This window comes from Chanodichthys erythropterus, chromosome 2 (assembly GCF_024489055.1).
Source record: "Chanodichthys erythropterus isolate Z2021 chromosome 2, ASM2448905v1, whole genome shotgun sequence".
Lineage (NCBI taxonomy): Eukaryota > Metazoa > Chordata > Actinopteri > Cypriniformes > Xenocyprididae > Chanodichthys > Chanodichthys erythropterus.
The window spans coordinates 18,167,118-18,183,455 of NC_090222.1; the positions used below are offsets into that span (position 1 = coordinate 18,167,118).

Genomic DNA, 16,338 nt, shown 5'->3' on the forward strand with positions numbered 1-16,338 from the left:
AATTAGATGTTCTTTTTAACTCCGTAGAATCTGAAAAAGGTACCAGATTTTCCACAAATAACATTCACAATGGTTTTTAACAATGATGAAAGTTGAGCGCCAAATCAGCATGATTTCTGAAGAATCATGTGACACTGGTGTAATGATGCTGAACAATCACTTTTGCCATCACAGGAATAAATTACATTTTAAAATAAACTAATTTTAATTTGATATAATTTCACAATATTACTGTTCTGTTTGTTTTTTCAAATTCAGTCTTGGTGAGTATGAGACTTGTTTAAAGTTTGTTCTAACACCAAACTAAAGGTATGTGTGTGTGGCTACAAAAATTTAATTATGCAGAATGTTCCAGTAAAATAACGAGACAACAGTAAAATTAGTTCTATGTTCCTGAAACATTTATTAGAATATTTCTGTCATCCTTTATAACAAATAATGTTGGTTATTACACCTTTGCGACAGGCCAGTCAGAGACTCTCTGAGGGACAGGAAAACATCAGGACAACCACATTCATGGAAAGTAGTTTCACTTGAATTAAAAAGATGCTGAGGTTGATTGACTTCATCGTATTTTTGACACCGTGAACACAAGAATGTTGGTAAACATTATTCAAGTAAAGGCGTGGGCCCTAAAGCCTCATGATGGTTCTAATTACAGTCCTGTACTTCACTACACAAATAGGGTTTAGACACTCAGTTGCACGCATTTCAGTGGAATAAAACCCTTGAGTTTTTAGTTTGTATCAATCTGTCCCTTTATAATAATACAAAAAACAAAAGTGCAACAATTGCAACAAAACCACAATAACACTTTCTAAAGAAGAGCAGGATTTGGGAGCAGACCTAAGCCCTAAGGTTTAGATAGATGATGGTTTCAGCTCTTTATGCTTTCGCATTAATAATGTCGATAAACTCTGGTTTCAGGGAAGCGCCGCCCACCAGGAAGCCATCCACGTCTTTCTGAGAAGCAAGCTCCTTGCAGGTCCCTCCGGTGACAGACCCTGAAATGGTGGACAATAAAAAAAGGTTACATTTTCGCAAAGACTTTTTTTTAATATAAAGAGCAGCAAACATTTTTTTAATGCTGATGATATTTGGATCTGCTGTTGCTTGGAAAATGTCTTAATTTTCTAAAAAGTAAAGCAAACCATTCACTAAGTGCCCTAAAATAAGCACAGCTTCATCAGTTTATAAGAATAAATTACACTGGTATCATGTTGGAACACTCTTAGGGAATAAAAAAAAAAAAAAAAAATTCAAGAAATATTTTTCACCAAATATAGTGTAAGTTTGATGTTTCACATCAGTGGAATTTCTCTATGCATAGGCAATAGGCATTATTTTTTTTATCTTGTTGTTTATATGCTAACATAAAAACTTGTTGAGAAACAGTACATGTAATTAGTAGGGGGTGACATTGTTTGGGGGCGTGTTTAAATTGCATAATAATGCCTTTCACACATTGAACAATCTTGTTTGCTTCAGTCTCTTGTTTCGAAACTTGAAGCTGATGATCTCGTAATCACGACTTCAGAGGTGGGAATTATCAATTTTCCGATAGCATGTGAAGGCAGCATTAGTAGCAGGTAACGTTTATGGGGGTGTGTTTAAATTTGCCTAATAATGCCTTTCACGTGTTGGTCTTGTTTGCTTCAGTCACCATGAGTGAGATAGTCGTTCAATTTGATGGGAGAGATTCAGTGAACAATGATTAGCTAGAAATTCACTCTTTTAGTATTTGTCCAGCAGGTTTTCTATAAATGAAAACCCATTCATAACTGTTGAAAGAAAGATTTAAAAAAATATATATTGTTTAAGTTTAAGCTTGAATTCTTAAAATATTAAATATTACAGTTCTATGTGTGGTGGTATTTTATCTTACTGCTCATGTGCCATCACAAAAAAAAAAATCTTATCCAGAAACAGTATACATAATTAGTATCATGTAGCGTTGGTGGGGGTGTGTTTAAATTTGCATAATGATGCCTTTCACGTGTTGTACTTGGTCTTGTTTGCTTCAGTCACCATGGGTGAGATAGTCGTTCAAATTGAAGGGAGAGATTCAGTGAACAATGATTAACTAGAAATTTGCTCTTTCAGTATTTGTCCAGTAGGTTTTCTATAAAAGAAAGCCCATTCATAACTGTTGAAAAAAAAAAAAGATTTTTACTTTTAAATAAAGGAAGTTTGTACGGAAGAGGATTAGGGCCAAGCAATAATAAAAAAATAAAACCATCTCAAGATTAAAGTTGTTAAATTTCGAGAATAAAGACGAGATAAAATGTTGAGAATAAAGTCATTAAATTACAAGAAAAAAGTCGTTAAATTATGAGAACAAATTCGTAATTTAACGAATTTGTTCTGGTAATTTAACAACTTTTTTTCTCAATTTAAATGACTCTATTCTCAACATTTTATCTCGACTTTATTCTTGAAATTTAACAACTTTAATCTTGAGATGGTTTTATTTTTTTATTATTGCTTGGCCCTAATCCTCTTCTGCAAGTTTGAGCTTGAATTTTTAAAAGTGAAATAATATTATAGTTCTACATGTGGTGGTATTTTAACTCATTGCTCATGTGCCATCATAAAAACTCTTGTCCAGAAACAGTATGTATAATTAGCAGGTAACATTGGTGGGGGTGTGTTTACATTTGCATAATAACATTCACACGTTTGCTTCAGTCACCATCAGTGTTGGGGAAAGTTACTTTTAAAAGTAATACATTACAATATTGCATAACTTCCAAAAAAAGTAACTAATTGTGTTACTTGGTTACTTTTCGTGAAAAGTAATGCATTACATTACTTTTGAATTACTTATTCTCACCTAGACTGGGCTTGCTTGTTTGTTTTTTTACAACAAAAAAGTTATATTTTTTTCAAATCGATGGGAGAGATTCAGTGAACAATGATTAGCTAGAAATTTACTCTTTCAGTATTTGTCCAGTAGGTTTTCTATAAAAGAAAGCCCATTCATAACTGTTGAAAGAAAGGTTTTTATTTTTAAATATCATGGAAGTTTGAGTTTGAATTTTTAATATAAATAATATTGTAGTTCTACATGTGGTGGTATTTTAACTTATTGCTTATGTGCCATCATAAAAACTCTAATTAGCAGCAGGTAACATTGGTGGGTGTGTGTTTAAATTTGCATAATAATGCCTTTCACGTGTTGTACTTGGTCTTGTTTGCTTCAGTCACCATGAGTGAGATAGTCGTTGAAATTGATTGGAAAGATTCAGTGAACAACGATTAGATAGAAATTCACTCTTTTAGTATTTGTCCAGTAGGTTTTCTATAAATGAAAACCCATTCATAACTGTTGAAAGAAAAAAATTTTTGGGAAGTATTGTGGAAATTTAAGCTTGAAATCTTAAAAGGTGCCTTTGAATGTTATTTTTACAAGATGTAATGTAAGTCTAAGGTGTCCCCTGAATCTGTCTGTGAAGTTTCAGCTCAAAATACCCTATAGACTTTTTAAATATTTTTTTTAACTGCCTATTTTGGGGCATAATTAGAAATGCACCGATTCAGGATGTGGCCCCTTTAATTCTCATGCTCCACGCCCCCGGAGCTCGCGCTTGCCTTGAACAGCATAAACAAAGTTCACACAGCTAATATAACCCTCAAAATGGATCTTTACAAAGTGTTCATCATGCATGCTGCATGCATACATCAGATCATGTGAGTATTGTATTTATTTTGATGTTTACATTTGATTCTGAATGAGTTTGAGGCAATGCTCTGTGGGTAACAGGCTAACATTACAGACTGTTGGAGAGATTTATAAAGAATATAGTTGTGTTTATGAATTATACAGACTGCAAGTGAAAAATGAAAATAGCGACGGCTCTTGTCTCCGTGAATACAGTAATAAACGATGGTAACTTTAACCACATTTAACAGTACATTAGCAACATGCTAACGAAACATTTAGAAAGACAATTTACAAATATCACTAAAAATATCATGATATCATGGATCATGTCAGTTATTATCGCTCCATCTGCCATTTTTCGCTGTTGTCCTTGCTTGCTTGCCTAGTCTGATAATTCAGCTGTGTGCAGATCCAGATGTTAATATTGCCTGCCCTTGTGTAATGCCTTAAACATGGTCTGGCATATGCAAATATTGGGGGCGTACATATTAATGATCCGACTGTTACGTAACAGTCAGTGTTATGTTGAGATTCGCCTGTTCTTCAGAGGTCTTTTAAACAAATGAGATTTATATAAGAAGGAGGAAACAATGGTGTTTGAGACTCACTGTATGTCATTTCCATGTACTGAACTCTTGTTATTCAACAATGCCAAGATAAATTCAATTTTCCATTCGATGGCACCTTTAAAATATTAAATATTACAGTTCTACATGTGGTAGCATTTTAACTTACTGCTCATGTGCCATCACAAAAAAATCTAATCCAGAAACAGTATACATAATTGTGACGAGCAGGGCGGGCGAGAGCCGCGAGGGAACGGCGCGAGGCCGGTGACGCGAGTGATAATGAGCGTCACCTGCGAGGCGTGCCGGCCTCGAGTCTCTCACGGAGGAGCTCCGGAGGCATAAAAGGAGGAGCGACTACAATGAAGGACGAGAGAGGACCAGGCCTGGACTTTATTTTATGGTTTTGTTATGTTTGTGTGGCCGGCAGACGTCCGCGAGGGTCTGCCGGCATTACTTTCGTTTTGTTTGTTTATTTTGAGATTAAAGTTTGTTTGAACGTTCGCCGGTTCCCGCCTCCTTCTTCCCATTTATGAACTGTGTTACAGTAATTAGTAGCATGTACCGTTGGTGGGTGTGTGTTTAAATTTGCATAATGATGCCTTTCACGTGTTGTACTTGGTCTTGTTTGCTTCAGTCACCATGAGTGAGATACTCGTTCAAATTGAAGGGAGAGATTCAGTGCACATCCATTAGCTAGAGATACACTCTTTTAGTATATGTCTAGTTGATTTTCTATAAAAGATAATCCACACATAACTGTTGAAAGAAAGATTTTTAAATATCATGGAAGTTTGAGCTTGAAGTTATAAAAGTGAAATAAGTTTATGGTTCTACATGTGGTGGTATTTTAACAAATTGCCTAATTGCCATCAGAAAAACTCTTGTCCAGAAATGGTATGTGTAATTAGCAGGTAACGTTGATGGGGGTGTGTTTAAATTTGCATAGCAATGCATTTCACGTGTTGTACTTGGTCTAGTTTGTTTGCTTCAGTCACCATGAGTGAGATAGTCGTTCAAATTGAAGGGAGAGATTCCGAGAACAACGATTAGCTAGTAATTTGCTCTTTCAGTATTTGTCCAGTAGGTTTTCTATAAATGAAAGCCCATTCATAACTGTTTAAAGAAAGGTCTCTTTGAATATTTTGAACTGTTTAAGAGTGAGATATTATTATAGTTGTGTAAATTATGTTGTTGTGATGGAAAAGGTCTCATTTCACAACAACCAGATAGAAATTTCCTTTTAGTATTTGTCCAGTAGGTTTCCTTTAAAATAAAGCTCTTTTATAACTATTGAAATAAAGAAGGGAGTTTGAGCATGGTGTTTCAGAGTGAAGTAATATTACAGTTCTACATGTGGTGATATTTTAACTCATTGCTCAGGTACCATCATAAAAACTCTTGTCCAGAACAGTATGCATAATTATGCTGCCTTCACATGCTCTCAGAATTATTATAAACGAGTTTCCTAGGTAAAAATTGCACATGAACATCCTCCCATTTCGAAACTTGAACGCAACGAGCTCGTAAATTTGCATAATGATGCCTTTCACGTGTTGTACTTGGTCTTGTTTACTTCAGTCACCATGAGTGAGATACTCGTTCAAATCGATGGGACAGATTCAGTGAACAATGATTAGTTTGAAATTTGCTCTTTTAGTATTTGTCCAGTAGGTTTTCTATAAAAGAAAGCCCCATTCGTACGTGTTAAAGGAAAAATATCTTGGAATATTTTGAAAGTTTGTACTTGAAGTTTCAGAGTAGATTGCAATTACAGCTACGCAAATGTTATTTTGTGTTATGATGGAATAGATTTCACTTCATTACAACTGGCTAAAAATGTACTCTTAGTAATTGTCCAGTAGGTTTCTTTTAAAAGCAAGCTCTTTTATAACTGTTGAAATAAATATTGTGAAAGTTTGAGCATGGTGTTTTATAGTGAAGTAATATTACAGCTCTATGTGGTGGTATTTTAACTAATTGCTCAGGTACCATCATAAAAACTCTTGTCCAGAACAGTATGCATAATTATGCTGCCTTCACATGCTCTCAGAATTATTATAAACGAGTTTCCTAGGTAAAAATTGCACATGAACACCCTCCCATTTCAAAACTTGAACGCAATGAGCTCCTAAATTTGCATAATAATGCCTTTCACGTGTTGTACTTGGTCTTGTTTACTTCAGTCACCATGGTTGAGATACTCGTTCAAATTGAAGGGAGAGATTCAGTGAACAACGATTAGCTAGAAATTTGCTCTTTCAGTATTTGTCCAGTAGGTTTTCTCTAAAAGAAAGCCCATTCTTAACTGTTGAAAGAAAGATTATAGAGTTTGAGCTTGAAATTTTAAAAGTGAAATAATATTATAGCTCTACATGTGGTGGTATTTTAACTCATTGCTCAGGTACCATCATAAAAACTCTTGTCCAGAAACAGTGTGTGTAATTAGCAGGTAACGTTGGTGGGGGTGTGTTTAAATTTGCATAATAACATTCACACGTTGAACTTAGTCTTGTTTGCTTCAGTCACCATTAGTGAGATACTCGTTCAAATCGATCGGAGAGATTCAGTGAACAATGATTAGTTTGAAATTTGCTCTTTTAGTATTTGTTGAGTAGGTTTTCTATAAAAGAAAGCCCCATTCATAACTGTTGAATTAAAGATTATAGAGGTTGGAGCTTGAAATTTTAAAAGTAAAATAATATTATAATTCTACTTGTGGTAGTGTTTTAACTCATTGCTCAAGTACCATCATAAAAACTCTTGTCCAGAAACGGTATGCGTTATTAGCAGGTAACGTTGGTGTGTTTACATTTGCATAATACCGTTCACATGTTGAACTTAGTCTTGTTTGCTTTAGTCACCATGGGTGAGATACTCATTCAAATCGATCGGAGAGATTCAGTGAACAATAATAGTTTGAAATTTGCTCTTTTAGTATTTGTCCAGTAGGTTTTCTATAAAAAAACCCATACATACTAGTTAAATGACAGATATTAAAATAGCTTAAAGTTTAAACTTGATATTTAGAAGAGAGAAGTAGTATTAAAGTACTAATTATACATACTATATCTAAACAAAGTATCACCATTTATGGTAGTGGATGAAGTTTTTTCCTTCAGTCACATGAGTGAGATACTCACAGTCATGGCAGAGGATCACAGCAACAAAGATTAGTTGAAAATTTCTCTTTTATTATTTGTCTAGTTGGTGTTCTTTATAAGGATACTCCTTCATATTGGTTAAAAAAAAAAAAGTTTTGTTTGTTTTAAAGGGTTTAGCAACATTCAAATATCCATGTACGCATGTACTAAAAAGCAATAATATTTATATCTAGAATCAGTCTTGGGAGACTTATACAAAATTGCTACCCATAATGCCTTTCACTTTAAGCGGTTCAGATGTTACTATGGATAAGAGTGGAATACTACATTACTCTTGCTATTTTTGAAAAAAAAAATAAAAAATAAATAAAAACAGTAAGTGAAGCAATATGCATTAATTCATGATGCACATTTTAAACAGTTTAATGCAACATTACTGTCATTAAACGTCAATCACAACCTCATCGCTTCAGTCACCACGAGTGAGGAATCCACACACACTGATGGGGAGCTTCACTGCACCAAAATATGGTGAAAATTTGCTCTTTTAGTATTTGTCCAGTAGGTTTCCTTTAAAAGGAAGCTCTTCATACTTGTTAAAAGAAAGGTTTATTTAAAGTTTGATTGAAAAGGAAAATATAGACTACAACAAAGATTTACATTTACTTTAAATTTAACGTTTTGTAACAATATGACGTACACTTTATGCACAGAACAATTTTGATTATAAACTACTGAATGTTGTTACTATATACACTTTTGTCAAGAGTAGCGAACATAGAGTTTTTATGTGTGTTTATGTAGCTGTGTGGCATGACTATAATAAATCCCTACTTAATGTTTATATATAAACACTGAAGTGAATATAAACCAGAATGAACCATAAACTTTCCCAAACAACCATAAAGTAACCAGTGCTTACAGTAATACATTGCACTAGCGTCATGTCAGTATGTGTATAGGTTACATTGGCACAGCAGTCCACTATAAATTCTCCAGTTCTTTATTTACATTCTACATTCTTATTTACATTCACATTCATAAGCAGTGGGTGGGAGGTGACAGAATTAAAGGAGGCGTGTCTAAATTTGTATATATATATATATATATATATATATATATATATATATATATATATATGAGTCCTTTTACATGTTCCAAATGTTTTTTTAATTATTTCGGTATTAAGTAAAATCAAGTGAAATATTTGATGTAACCCGTTTAACAAATATTTAATTTAACCAATCAAGTGTTGGCTACAAAATTATCTTTAACTTGGTTCAGTCACCATCATTGGTCTACCTATTGAATGAGTGTGTCACTGGACAAAGATTCCTTTTTTTTTTTTAAAAATTTGTCCAGGAAATTATCTATATCTATATCTATATATATATATATCTATATCTATATATCTATATCTATATCTATATCTATATCTATATATATATATATATATATATATATATATATATATATATATTTATTTATATTAGAGTCTACATGTATATTGTTCTATGAGGAAAAAGATGGAAAAATTTAGAGGACTGACCTCCATAAATGATTCTGACAGAGCTGGCAACAGCCTCTGAGACGTTGGCCTTTATCCACTGCCTGAGCTTGTCATGTACCTCCTGAGCCTGTAAGAACAGCAGAAAGAGACTGAGTCACTGAGGTAATTGAAACCAGGCAATATGTATGAAAAACCACCATGTTCTAATCCAAACGGCTTGTCTGTACCTGTTGGGGCGATGCAGTTTTTCCAGTGCCAATGGCCCAAACAGGCTCATAAGCAAGGACCACTTTGCTCCAGTCCTTCACATTATCTAAAATAGATGATAGTCTTATTTTAAATACAAGGAATGTTTAATTATATATACATATAACACACACATACACACTTCACTAAATTGAAAGATACCTGCAATGAACTTGGTCTGCGCAAAAACAACTTTCTCTGTGATTCCGGCCTCCCTCTCATCCAGCTTCTCACCAATGCAGGCGATCACACCCAAACCGCTCTCAAGAGCATGAGCGACCTTCTGTCCAATCAACTATCAGAAAAAATTAATTCAAAGAGGGAGATCAGAAAGTTCTTATGATTTATTAAGTGAAATGGTGACCTTTTATGAGACCAGTGTATGCTTTAAACTTAAAGGTTTCTTATTTTCTTATTTCATTATTACTAAAAACATACTAAATGTAATTACTGTCATTATGTTTTAAAGTGCCTAATGATATCTAAATAATATCTATTAAATTCTGTTCAATTCCATTATTTTCATAAAAATGCTCATTCAGGAACTATGCATGTCAAATCTGCATATCCATAATAGTTGATTTTTAACCACAAAACTAATAAACTTAAATCACAAGAATGTTTTTGTAATTTCTGTTCAAACACAGTGCTACATTTATCCCATTGCTTACTGTATACATTTATGTCCAGAGACAGTATGGACAGGAGTATAGGAGGTGAGAGGATTGTATGGGCTGTTCAAATTTGCATACCCATAATGCCTTTCAATTGTTCAAATGCTGCTAAAACGTATGCAAGACTCAGTCACCACCAGTGAGGTACCCACTCAAATTGATCGGAGACTTCACTGCACATTTTGTAGTTGGAAATTTGCTCTTTTAGTATTTGTCTAGTAGGTTTTCTATAAAAGGGAGCCCTTCCATAATGGTTAAAAGAAATATGTGTGAGAATATTATAAAAGTAAGAATGTGACAAATTTCCAGTACCAGCCTATGGTTTTCATTGGCTGCTCTTGAATGTCTACGTTGAACCACTCTCAAACACTGTAGTTGTAGCTGAGGCCTGGAATAATTTGGTTCGTGTTGTCGACATGTCGAGAAGATTTTGTTTTCAGCGCTGTGAATCCACACATGCACTTCCAAACAATGAGGACTCATACTGGAATTAATATGGAAAAATCGACACCACGGTTCATATCACTGGGCCTCTTTTATAAAATGTTGTGCAGAAACAGTCTTAAATTTGATCTTACGATCATTTCTCCGTTGTGCATATGTGTGATTCATAGAATGAACATACACAGAGAAAACAAGCGTACGCCTCTTTCAGATGTGAAATCTGTAAATCGCAAATGATTTTGAACTTGCGCACAGCTGAATGGTTTCATTTCTCAGCATTTTAAACGACACCTAATAAATGTCATTTACATATAAATGATCACCAGTCACTGTCCAAATCCTTGGCGAGCTGTAAAAATAGCTTAGATTTCCAAAACCCTGCAGTAATCTGAAAAGGAAAAGTGCGTACGTCTGCTCTAAGCCCTTTTCCACGTCAAAGACCGTTTTTATAAGTATGACGGTGGCATGGATTTAAGCGTACGCACACTCAAAGATCAAATCTGTGCATACACGCTTTATAAATGAGGCCCACTGTGTATCAAATAGTGTGGAAGCCTCTGGAGCTGAAATTCAGATATGACAATAGGCGTTTTGTTTCTGACATGTGCTGTAAGAAGTCGACCAATCAACAGACTGTGCTGTCTGACCAATCAGAGCAGAGAAATGAGGTGATGTGCAATGTATACAATGAGAAAACTTAGGTGTTTTTTTGAACTCTGAATGCATGTAAACCTATTGTAGGAGACCTAAAAAACAAATTTGGAACCTTAATAAAGCATAATAAGGGCACTTTAACTTCCATTCACCTTCTTTGAATGAGTATCTCACTCGTGGTGACAAACAAAGTAATGGGTGGGATTACTTTGACTTAAAATAACTCCTCTCCTAAAATATCTGTTTTAAAGAATTTGCTTTAAAATGCTTATGCAATGCATATTTTGTTACTTGTTTTATCTAAAGAGAAGGAAACTGTATCCATAACTGAGCACTATGTTTTATACTGTATGTGCTTAAACATTGATATGTATAGATGAGTACAGCTGCTATAAATCAATCTACACACAAGGGGGCAGTAAAACACATGGTTTTAGTGTAGCTTTTCCACAGTCAACAGATTACACTTAAATCAAATACAACTAATGAAATCATGTTCAAGAAAAGATTGCTCAAACACATGGAGCACTAGATTCACTACAGCTGCTGATTTATTCTATAATGAAAATAGGGTTTTCTATAACATGTAAGGCACTGAGTTACCTCATCACTCTCTCCAAACACATGACGTCTCTCAGAGTGTCCCAGAATCACCCATTTCACTCCACAGTCCTTAATCATCGCTGGGCTGAAAGAATAAGACGGATCTTTTATTGTGACAAATATGAGAGAAAAAAAAAAAAACAGAAAAAAGGGCCATAAATGTGAACGAATTAAAATATATTTTCATTTTCAGGATTTATTCATATTTCATTTACGGTCTTTCTGGACTGTAAACGGGTTGACGTGTACCTGATCTCTCCGGTGAAGGCTCCCTTTGCAACCTTGTAGCAGTTCTGTGCAGCCACCTCAATGTTAGGATTCAGCTTGGACCTGGCGAAGTCGAGGTAGATGGATGGGGCTCCACACACAACATCTGTCAAAAAAGCAAACGGGTTAGAAAACATCCTAAATTGTTACTGCAGTGCTTTTTTTTAATGTGACAGACCACCATGACTGCTGTCATGTCACTAACGAATAGATGTTAATGTCCCGAACATTTAACCATTCAGATTACCGACAGGACAATCATGCTCAAGAACACTGCAAGATGGAAAGCAAAGTTCAGGAAAATATGGACAGATTTGCTAATATTTTTTTTAACCCTATAAAGCCTGCTGTATCATATTTGACACATGGGTTTCTAAGGCCTCTAAATGATCAACATCGAAAAGCACTTGTACACAATCTACTACATGCCTTCTGATCTCTGATTAAAAGTATATTATAGCAAGTAAAAGACCTGTTAGTATAATTGTAAAAATATCCACCTTCCGGTCATGGCACGAGTGTCTTTTTGCTGTGAAATCTTTTAAGATATAGACTTGATTATCCATACATCTTTTTTCCTTTAAAAAAAAAAAAGAAAATAATAATAATCATGCATCATATATGAAACAACAGGCTTTTGAGGAACATTTATTTGTACATCACTGCATTGCATTATATGTTTTGCTCCCACAATACAAACTACAGCTTTGATGATAAAACTAAGTATTTAAATATCATCTTTCTAAGATATTATCGGGAGATACAAAGTGACAACTGATATTTATATGCATTTTATGCAAGTAGTCGATTATGCTTTGCTTTTAAACAAAAATTTTGTTGATTTACGTTACAAGCTAACAGAATTTCTTCACATTTTGGCCATAAAATAACATTAACCAAACTGCATGTTTTTGCTCAGTTTGGGCCTCTGAATAAAACTGATGCCGTTTTTCTCCTCGAGTGTGAGCTACATATTCTCACTATGTCATACTATTAGCCATAAAAGCCTGATGTATGAAATATAATACAATATATGCCATATATTAAAAAAGAAATATGGTTCAATAAACTTTTTTTTGCTATTGTTTTATATGTCAGGTTTTACAGTGTTCATATGATTTTTAAGGCTAGACTGCATCACCATTGGAGGTGGCATTTATACTGTAAAATTATCTTGGGTCAGCCTAAATTAAACTCACTGTAAAGGGCAGGCATATCTGGCGCTTCGTCGCCTTGATAAAAGGTCAAAGGAAAAGTTACTCATATGACTGCATACTACACAGACCATTAAGTAAAGCAAAAAGGCAAAAGCTAGTCCGATATATGACAGTTTGACCCTTGACCTTTGCCAGTCGAGCGCTTCTATCGGGTTTCAGACCATGAATGAGACTTTTGGACTTTACCAATTCAAAGTCCACAGTTGTGCCACTGACAGACCGACTCTGTCTGGATTCTCAAATAAAGAGTGATGCAGGTTTGCGTCACACGGAATAGCGGAAACGGAGTTCATTAATCACTCAAAATGCGTAACTGTGGCTACTATCGTTGTTTTTCCAGTATCATACATATAGATTTTTTTAAAGAAATAGCATGAGCTAATATAATACAGTTTTTCTGATAAACCGAGCATCTCACTCATCCTGTCATTTGATTTGACAGGCTTTGAACATGCACTCGGTGGCTACGTGCTGGAAATCACACACCCATCCCGAGCTTAACCCTTGAGTCACGACACAAAATCAGCATCATTCATTCACAAAACGACGTGCAATCGACTCTTTTATACGGAATTATAACAGCAACTGGTTTAAATGTAAGGGCACAGTTTATTCAAGACACATGTCTACAAGATTAATCGAGAAAGTTACAAGCAACAGAAAGATTTACCCTGTAGAAAACGGAAGTGTTACATTATTAAATAACTACAACGATAAGAGCCTGTAAGTGATGCGCTGAAAGGCGATGGCAGCTGTCAAAAGTCCCGCGTGAATGTCATTTCAGGGTCAATGCAGCGGGTTGCACAACCCCAAAAGGCCCGTGTTTGCAGCGGCGTGTGATTGTGCTGAAGAGGAAACTGAATGAAATTCTCACCGGTGTCTGGGTTGAGTTTGGCGCTATTCAATGTGTTGGCGAGCTCTTCAATGCTCTTTTTGTCGCCGTTCAGTTTCCAGTTGCCACCGACGAAAAACTTCCTGCCAGTCATGACTGCAAAAGTGTTGCTTTTACTAGGAAATATTTGATGTTGGAAAGAGACGGAAGACCTCCAGTCGAAGAGACAGCGAGGAAATTCAGTCCGCTTGAGTTTATATAGCGCTTGCGACGAAGCCCCGCCCCCCGGCGCTTGCGATTGGCTGAAAACGACACGCGTGAATGTGCTTTGATCAGAGGAGAGAGAGTGAGCTGCATCCAGTGTTCATCATGGCTGTGCTTTCAAATGTTTCATTTTTTTTTCTTTTGTTTATGGTATGCTTATCATAGGGAATGATATTAATATTTAATATTTAATTCATCCAAATAATTCGCTACTTCTATTAGCTAAATTTAGTATACATAATAAATGTTAATGTGGAGAAATAAGCCTGTCAGAAGTCAGAACGTCAGAAGTTCAACAATACCTAAATTACAACGATACCTAAACTAAATCTAATATGTGACCTTGGATCACAAAACCAGTAATAAGGGTAATTTTCTTTTTAAATTGATATTTATACATACTAAATAAGCTTTCCATTGATGTATGGTTTGTTAGGATAGGACAATATTTGGCTGAGGTACAACTATTTAAAAATCTGTCAGTCTAAGGGTGCAAAATAATCAAAATATTGAGAAAATCGCCTTTAAAGTTGTCCAAATGAAGTCCTTAACAATGCATATCCACTTACAAAAATACATGTTTGATATATTTACAGTAGAAAATGTACAAAATATCATCATGGAACATGATCTTTACTTAATATCCTAATGTTTTTTGGCATAAAAGAAAAATCGATCATTTTGACCCAGACAATGTATTGTTGGCTATTGCTACAAATATACCTGTGTGACTTATGACTGGTTTTGTGGTCCAGGGTCCATACTAGGCTATATCAAGTTTAAAAAATAAGAAAGCAAAAATGTGTCAATATCTGTAAACATTTTAAGGTTTTATTTATCTTTTAATGTCTTTATTTAATGTTTATCCTAATGTAACCACTGACTATATGTAAATCTTTAAAATCAATAAAAATATTCACTGCTTTCTGTAATATACTGCTATAGAGATGAAAGGAATCACATTCACATGGGCTGAGGCGTATTATCGGTGTGTGGGCGACTCTGAAAATTTTTAAATTATTTTTGTATTTTCATTCTTGCACTTATAATCTTTTACTTTAGATATTGAAACAGGAGAAAATGAATCTGTCGGCCAAAAGGGGGCGGTGTGTCTTTGGAGGTGGGATTAAATTTGCATTCCCACAATGCCTTTCGCTAAAGACGTTTTCTGTTATTTTAAGTTATTTAAAGAAAAAATATTGCATGAAGTACACGAACGTGTATTAATGAAACCATTATTTCAGGTTTAATTGGTCTTCTGATATCTCTATAAATGATTTTACTCCAGTTATGTAGTCACCGTAATCGATATGCCTGTCGAAAGTAAACAGGACGGTTCTTCGTGCAAGAAAACACGGAAATTTGCTCTTTTAGTATTTGTCCAGCAGGTTTCCCTTAAAGGGAAGCCCACCTTATTGATGGTCAAAAGTAAGATTAACGAGGTGTGATTTCAGATTTGACAATGAAACTAAGCGAATATTTTGTAATTTGAATTGTGAGATAATATTTGTGGACTGTACCAATTTGATATGTATTTATATTTATTACAATGCATGCTAATAAACATCAGTATTTAAAATGCACAGTGTAAACATGTAACATTGCTCAGCTTCTATACAGGTCACAACAAGGACATTACTGACAGTAAACAGATACAGATATTCAATACATAAATGACAGCATAGCTCACAGAAATACACCATTCCCAAAAGAACAACGCATTAGCTATGTAACGTACTAAGTTAAAAGTGATTCCAGATCTGTTTTGCCCTGTGTGCCATTGTTTAAAACAAACCACGTATATTATTGTACATTTGTGTGCAAATTATGTATTATACAGTTGTTTAAATAGAATAAGAAAAGTTTGTGCTCTAAAAAGAAAAGAAGTCTAATAGTAAAAAATGAAAACAATATAAACTTTTTTTTTTCTTTTCCATTTGTTATCTCTTTATTATCAATATATTTTGCAAGTACACACAGAAAAAAAGGGTTTAACCCTCTACAGCACAGCGTTGCCCTTAGGCAGCGAAAAGTTCTCTTAAGCCCCATGTTTAGTAAATTTTTCTTTAAATGATTACAACCAATTAGAAAGGTCGAGAAAGTACCAAAGAAAAGTTCAGTAAAGTGTTGGAGTCAATATCAAGCACCATTTAAAGGTGGGACGCCTTGTTCTGACACATGGTCACAGGAGCACATGGTGTGAGAAGAAGGCAAGATTATTTGCTTTAGTAATCTTATTTAAATTGACATGAACTGTACATAAAAAATATGTGTGTGTATGTGTATGAAGGTG

At 34.6% G+C, this 16,338-nt stretch overlaps 1 protein-coding gene and 13 non-coding genes across 14 annotated transcripts; 13 read left to right on the forward strand and 1 right to left on the reverse strand.

The window, feature by feature from the left end:
* Nucleotides 1-379: 379 nt before the first annotated feature.
* On the reverse strand, nt 380-14,015 carry tpi1b (triosephosphate isomerase 1b). Its single transcript, XM_067403330.1, has 7 exons — nt 13,824-14,015; nt 11,715-11,838; nt 11,466-11,550; nt 9,253-9,385; nt 9,072-9,157; nt 8,884-8,971; nt 380-1,004 (listed from the first exon to the last, which is right to left on the reverse strand). The coding sequence occupies exons 1-7, from the start codon at nt 13,933-13,935 to the stop codon at nt 886-888; spliced, it is 747 nt and encodes a 248-aa protein (XP_067259431.1). The 5' UTR covers nt 13,936-14,015; the 3' UTR covers nt 380-885.
* LOC137002386 (U7 small nuclear RNA) lies at nt 1,720-1,775 on the forward strand. The gene has a single exon (XR_010891855.1). It is a non-coding gene; the product is annotated as a U7 small nuclear RNA (small nuclear RNA).
* On the forward strand, nt 2,085-2,140 carry LOC137002364 (U7 small nuclear RNA). The gene has a single exon (XR_010891841.1). It is a non-coding gene; the product is annotated as a U7 small nuclear RNA (small nuclear RNA).
* Nucleotides 2,924-2,979, forward strand: LOC137002379 (U7 small nuclear RNA). The gene has a single exon (XR_010891849.1). It is a non-coding gene; the product is annotated as a U7 small nuclear RNA (small nuclear RNA).
* LOC137002396 (U7 small nuclear RNA) lies at nt 3,264-3,319 on the forward strand. Its single transcript, XR_010891858.1, has one exon. It is a non-coding gene; the product is annotated as a U7 small nuclear RNA (small nuclear RNA).
* On the forward strand, nt 5,285-5,340 carry LOC137002373 (U7 small nuclear RNA). Its single transcript, XR_010891847.1, has one exon. It is a non-coding gene; the product is annotated as a U7 small nuclear RNA (small nuclear RNA).
* On the forward strand, nt 5,874-5,927 carry LOC137002359 (U7 small nuclear RNA). Its single transcript, XR_010891839.1, has one exon. It is a non-coding gene; the product is annotated as a U7 small nuclear RNA (small nuclear RNA).
* Nucleotides 6,477-6,532, forward strand: LOC137002370 (U7 small nuclear RNA). Its single transcript, XR_010891843.1, has one exon. It is a non-coding gene; the product is annotated as a U7 small nuclear RNA (small nuclear RNA).
* LOC137002391 (U7 small nuclear RNA) lies at nt 6,818-6,871 on the forward strand. Its single transcript, XR_010891856.1, has one exon. It is a non-coding gene; the product is annotated as a U7 small nuclear RNA (small nuclear RNA).
* Nucleotides 7,152-7,203, forward strand: LOC137002399 (U7 small nuclear RNA). The gene has a single exon (XR_010891859.1). It is a non-coding gene; the product is annotated as a U7 small nuclear RNA (small nuclear RNA).
* Nucleotides 7,410-7,463, forward strand: LOC137002404 (U7 small nuclear RNA). Its single transcript, XR_010891860.1, has one exon. It is a non-coding gene; the product is annotated as a U7 small nuclear RNA (small nuclear RNA).
* LOC137002383 (U7 small nuclear RNA) lies at nt 7,868-7,922 on the forward strand. Its single transcript, XR_010891852.1, has one exon. It is a non-coding gene; the product is annotated as a U7 small nuclear RNA (small nuclear RNA).
* Nucleotides 9,956-10,009, forward strand: LOC137002381 (U7 small nuclear RNA). The gene has a single exon (XR_010891850.1). It is a non-coding gene; the product is annotated as a U7 small nuclear RNA (small nuclear RNA).
* Nucleotides 14,016-15,402: 1,387 nt separating the features above from the next.
* Nucleotides 15,403-15,456, forward strand: LOC137002352 (U7 small nuclear RNA). Its single transcript, XR_010891838.1, has one exon. It is a non-coding gene; the product is annotated as a U7 small nuclear RNA (small nuclear RNA).
* Nucleotides 15,457-16,338: the final 882 nt, after the last annotated feature.

Coding starts and splice junctions, on each gene's coding strand:
- tpi1b (XM_067403330.1), bottom strand. CDS start 13,935: ATGACTGGCAGGAAGTTTTTCGTCGGTGGCAACTGGAAACTGAACGGC. Junction 11,551..11,714: donor GCCTTCACCGGAGAGATCAG/GTACACGTCAAC, acceptor TTATTCTTTCAG/CCCAGCGATGATTAAGGACT. Junction 9,386..11,465: donor TGTTTGGAGAGAGTGATGAG/GTAACTCAGTGC, acceptor TTTTTCTGATAG/TTGATTGGACAGAAGGTCGC.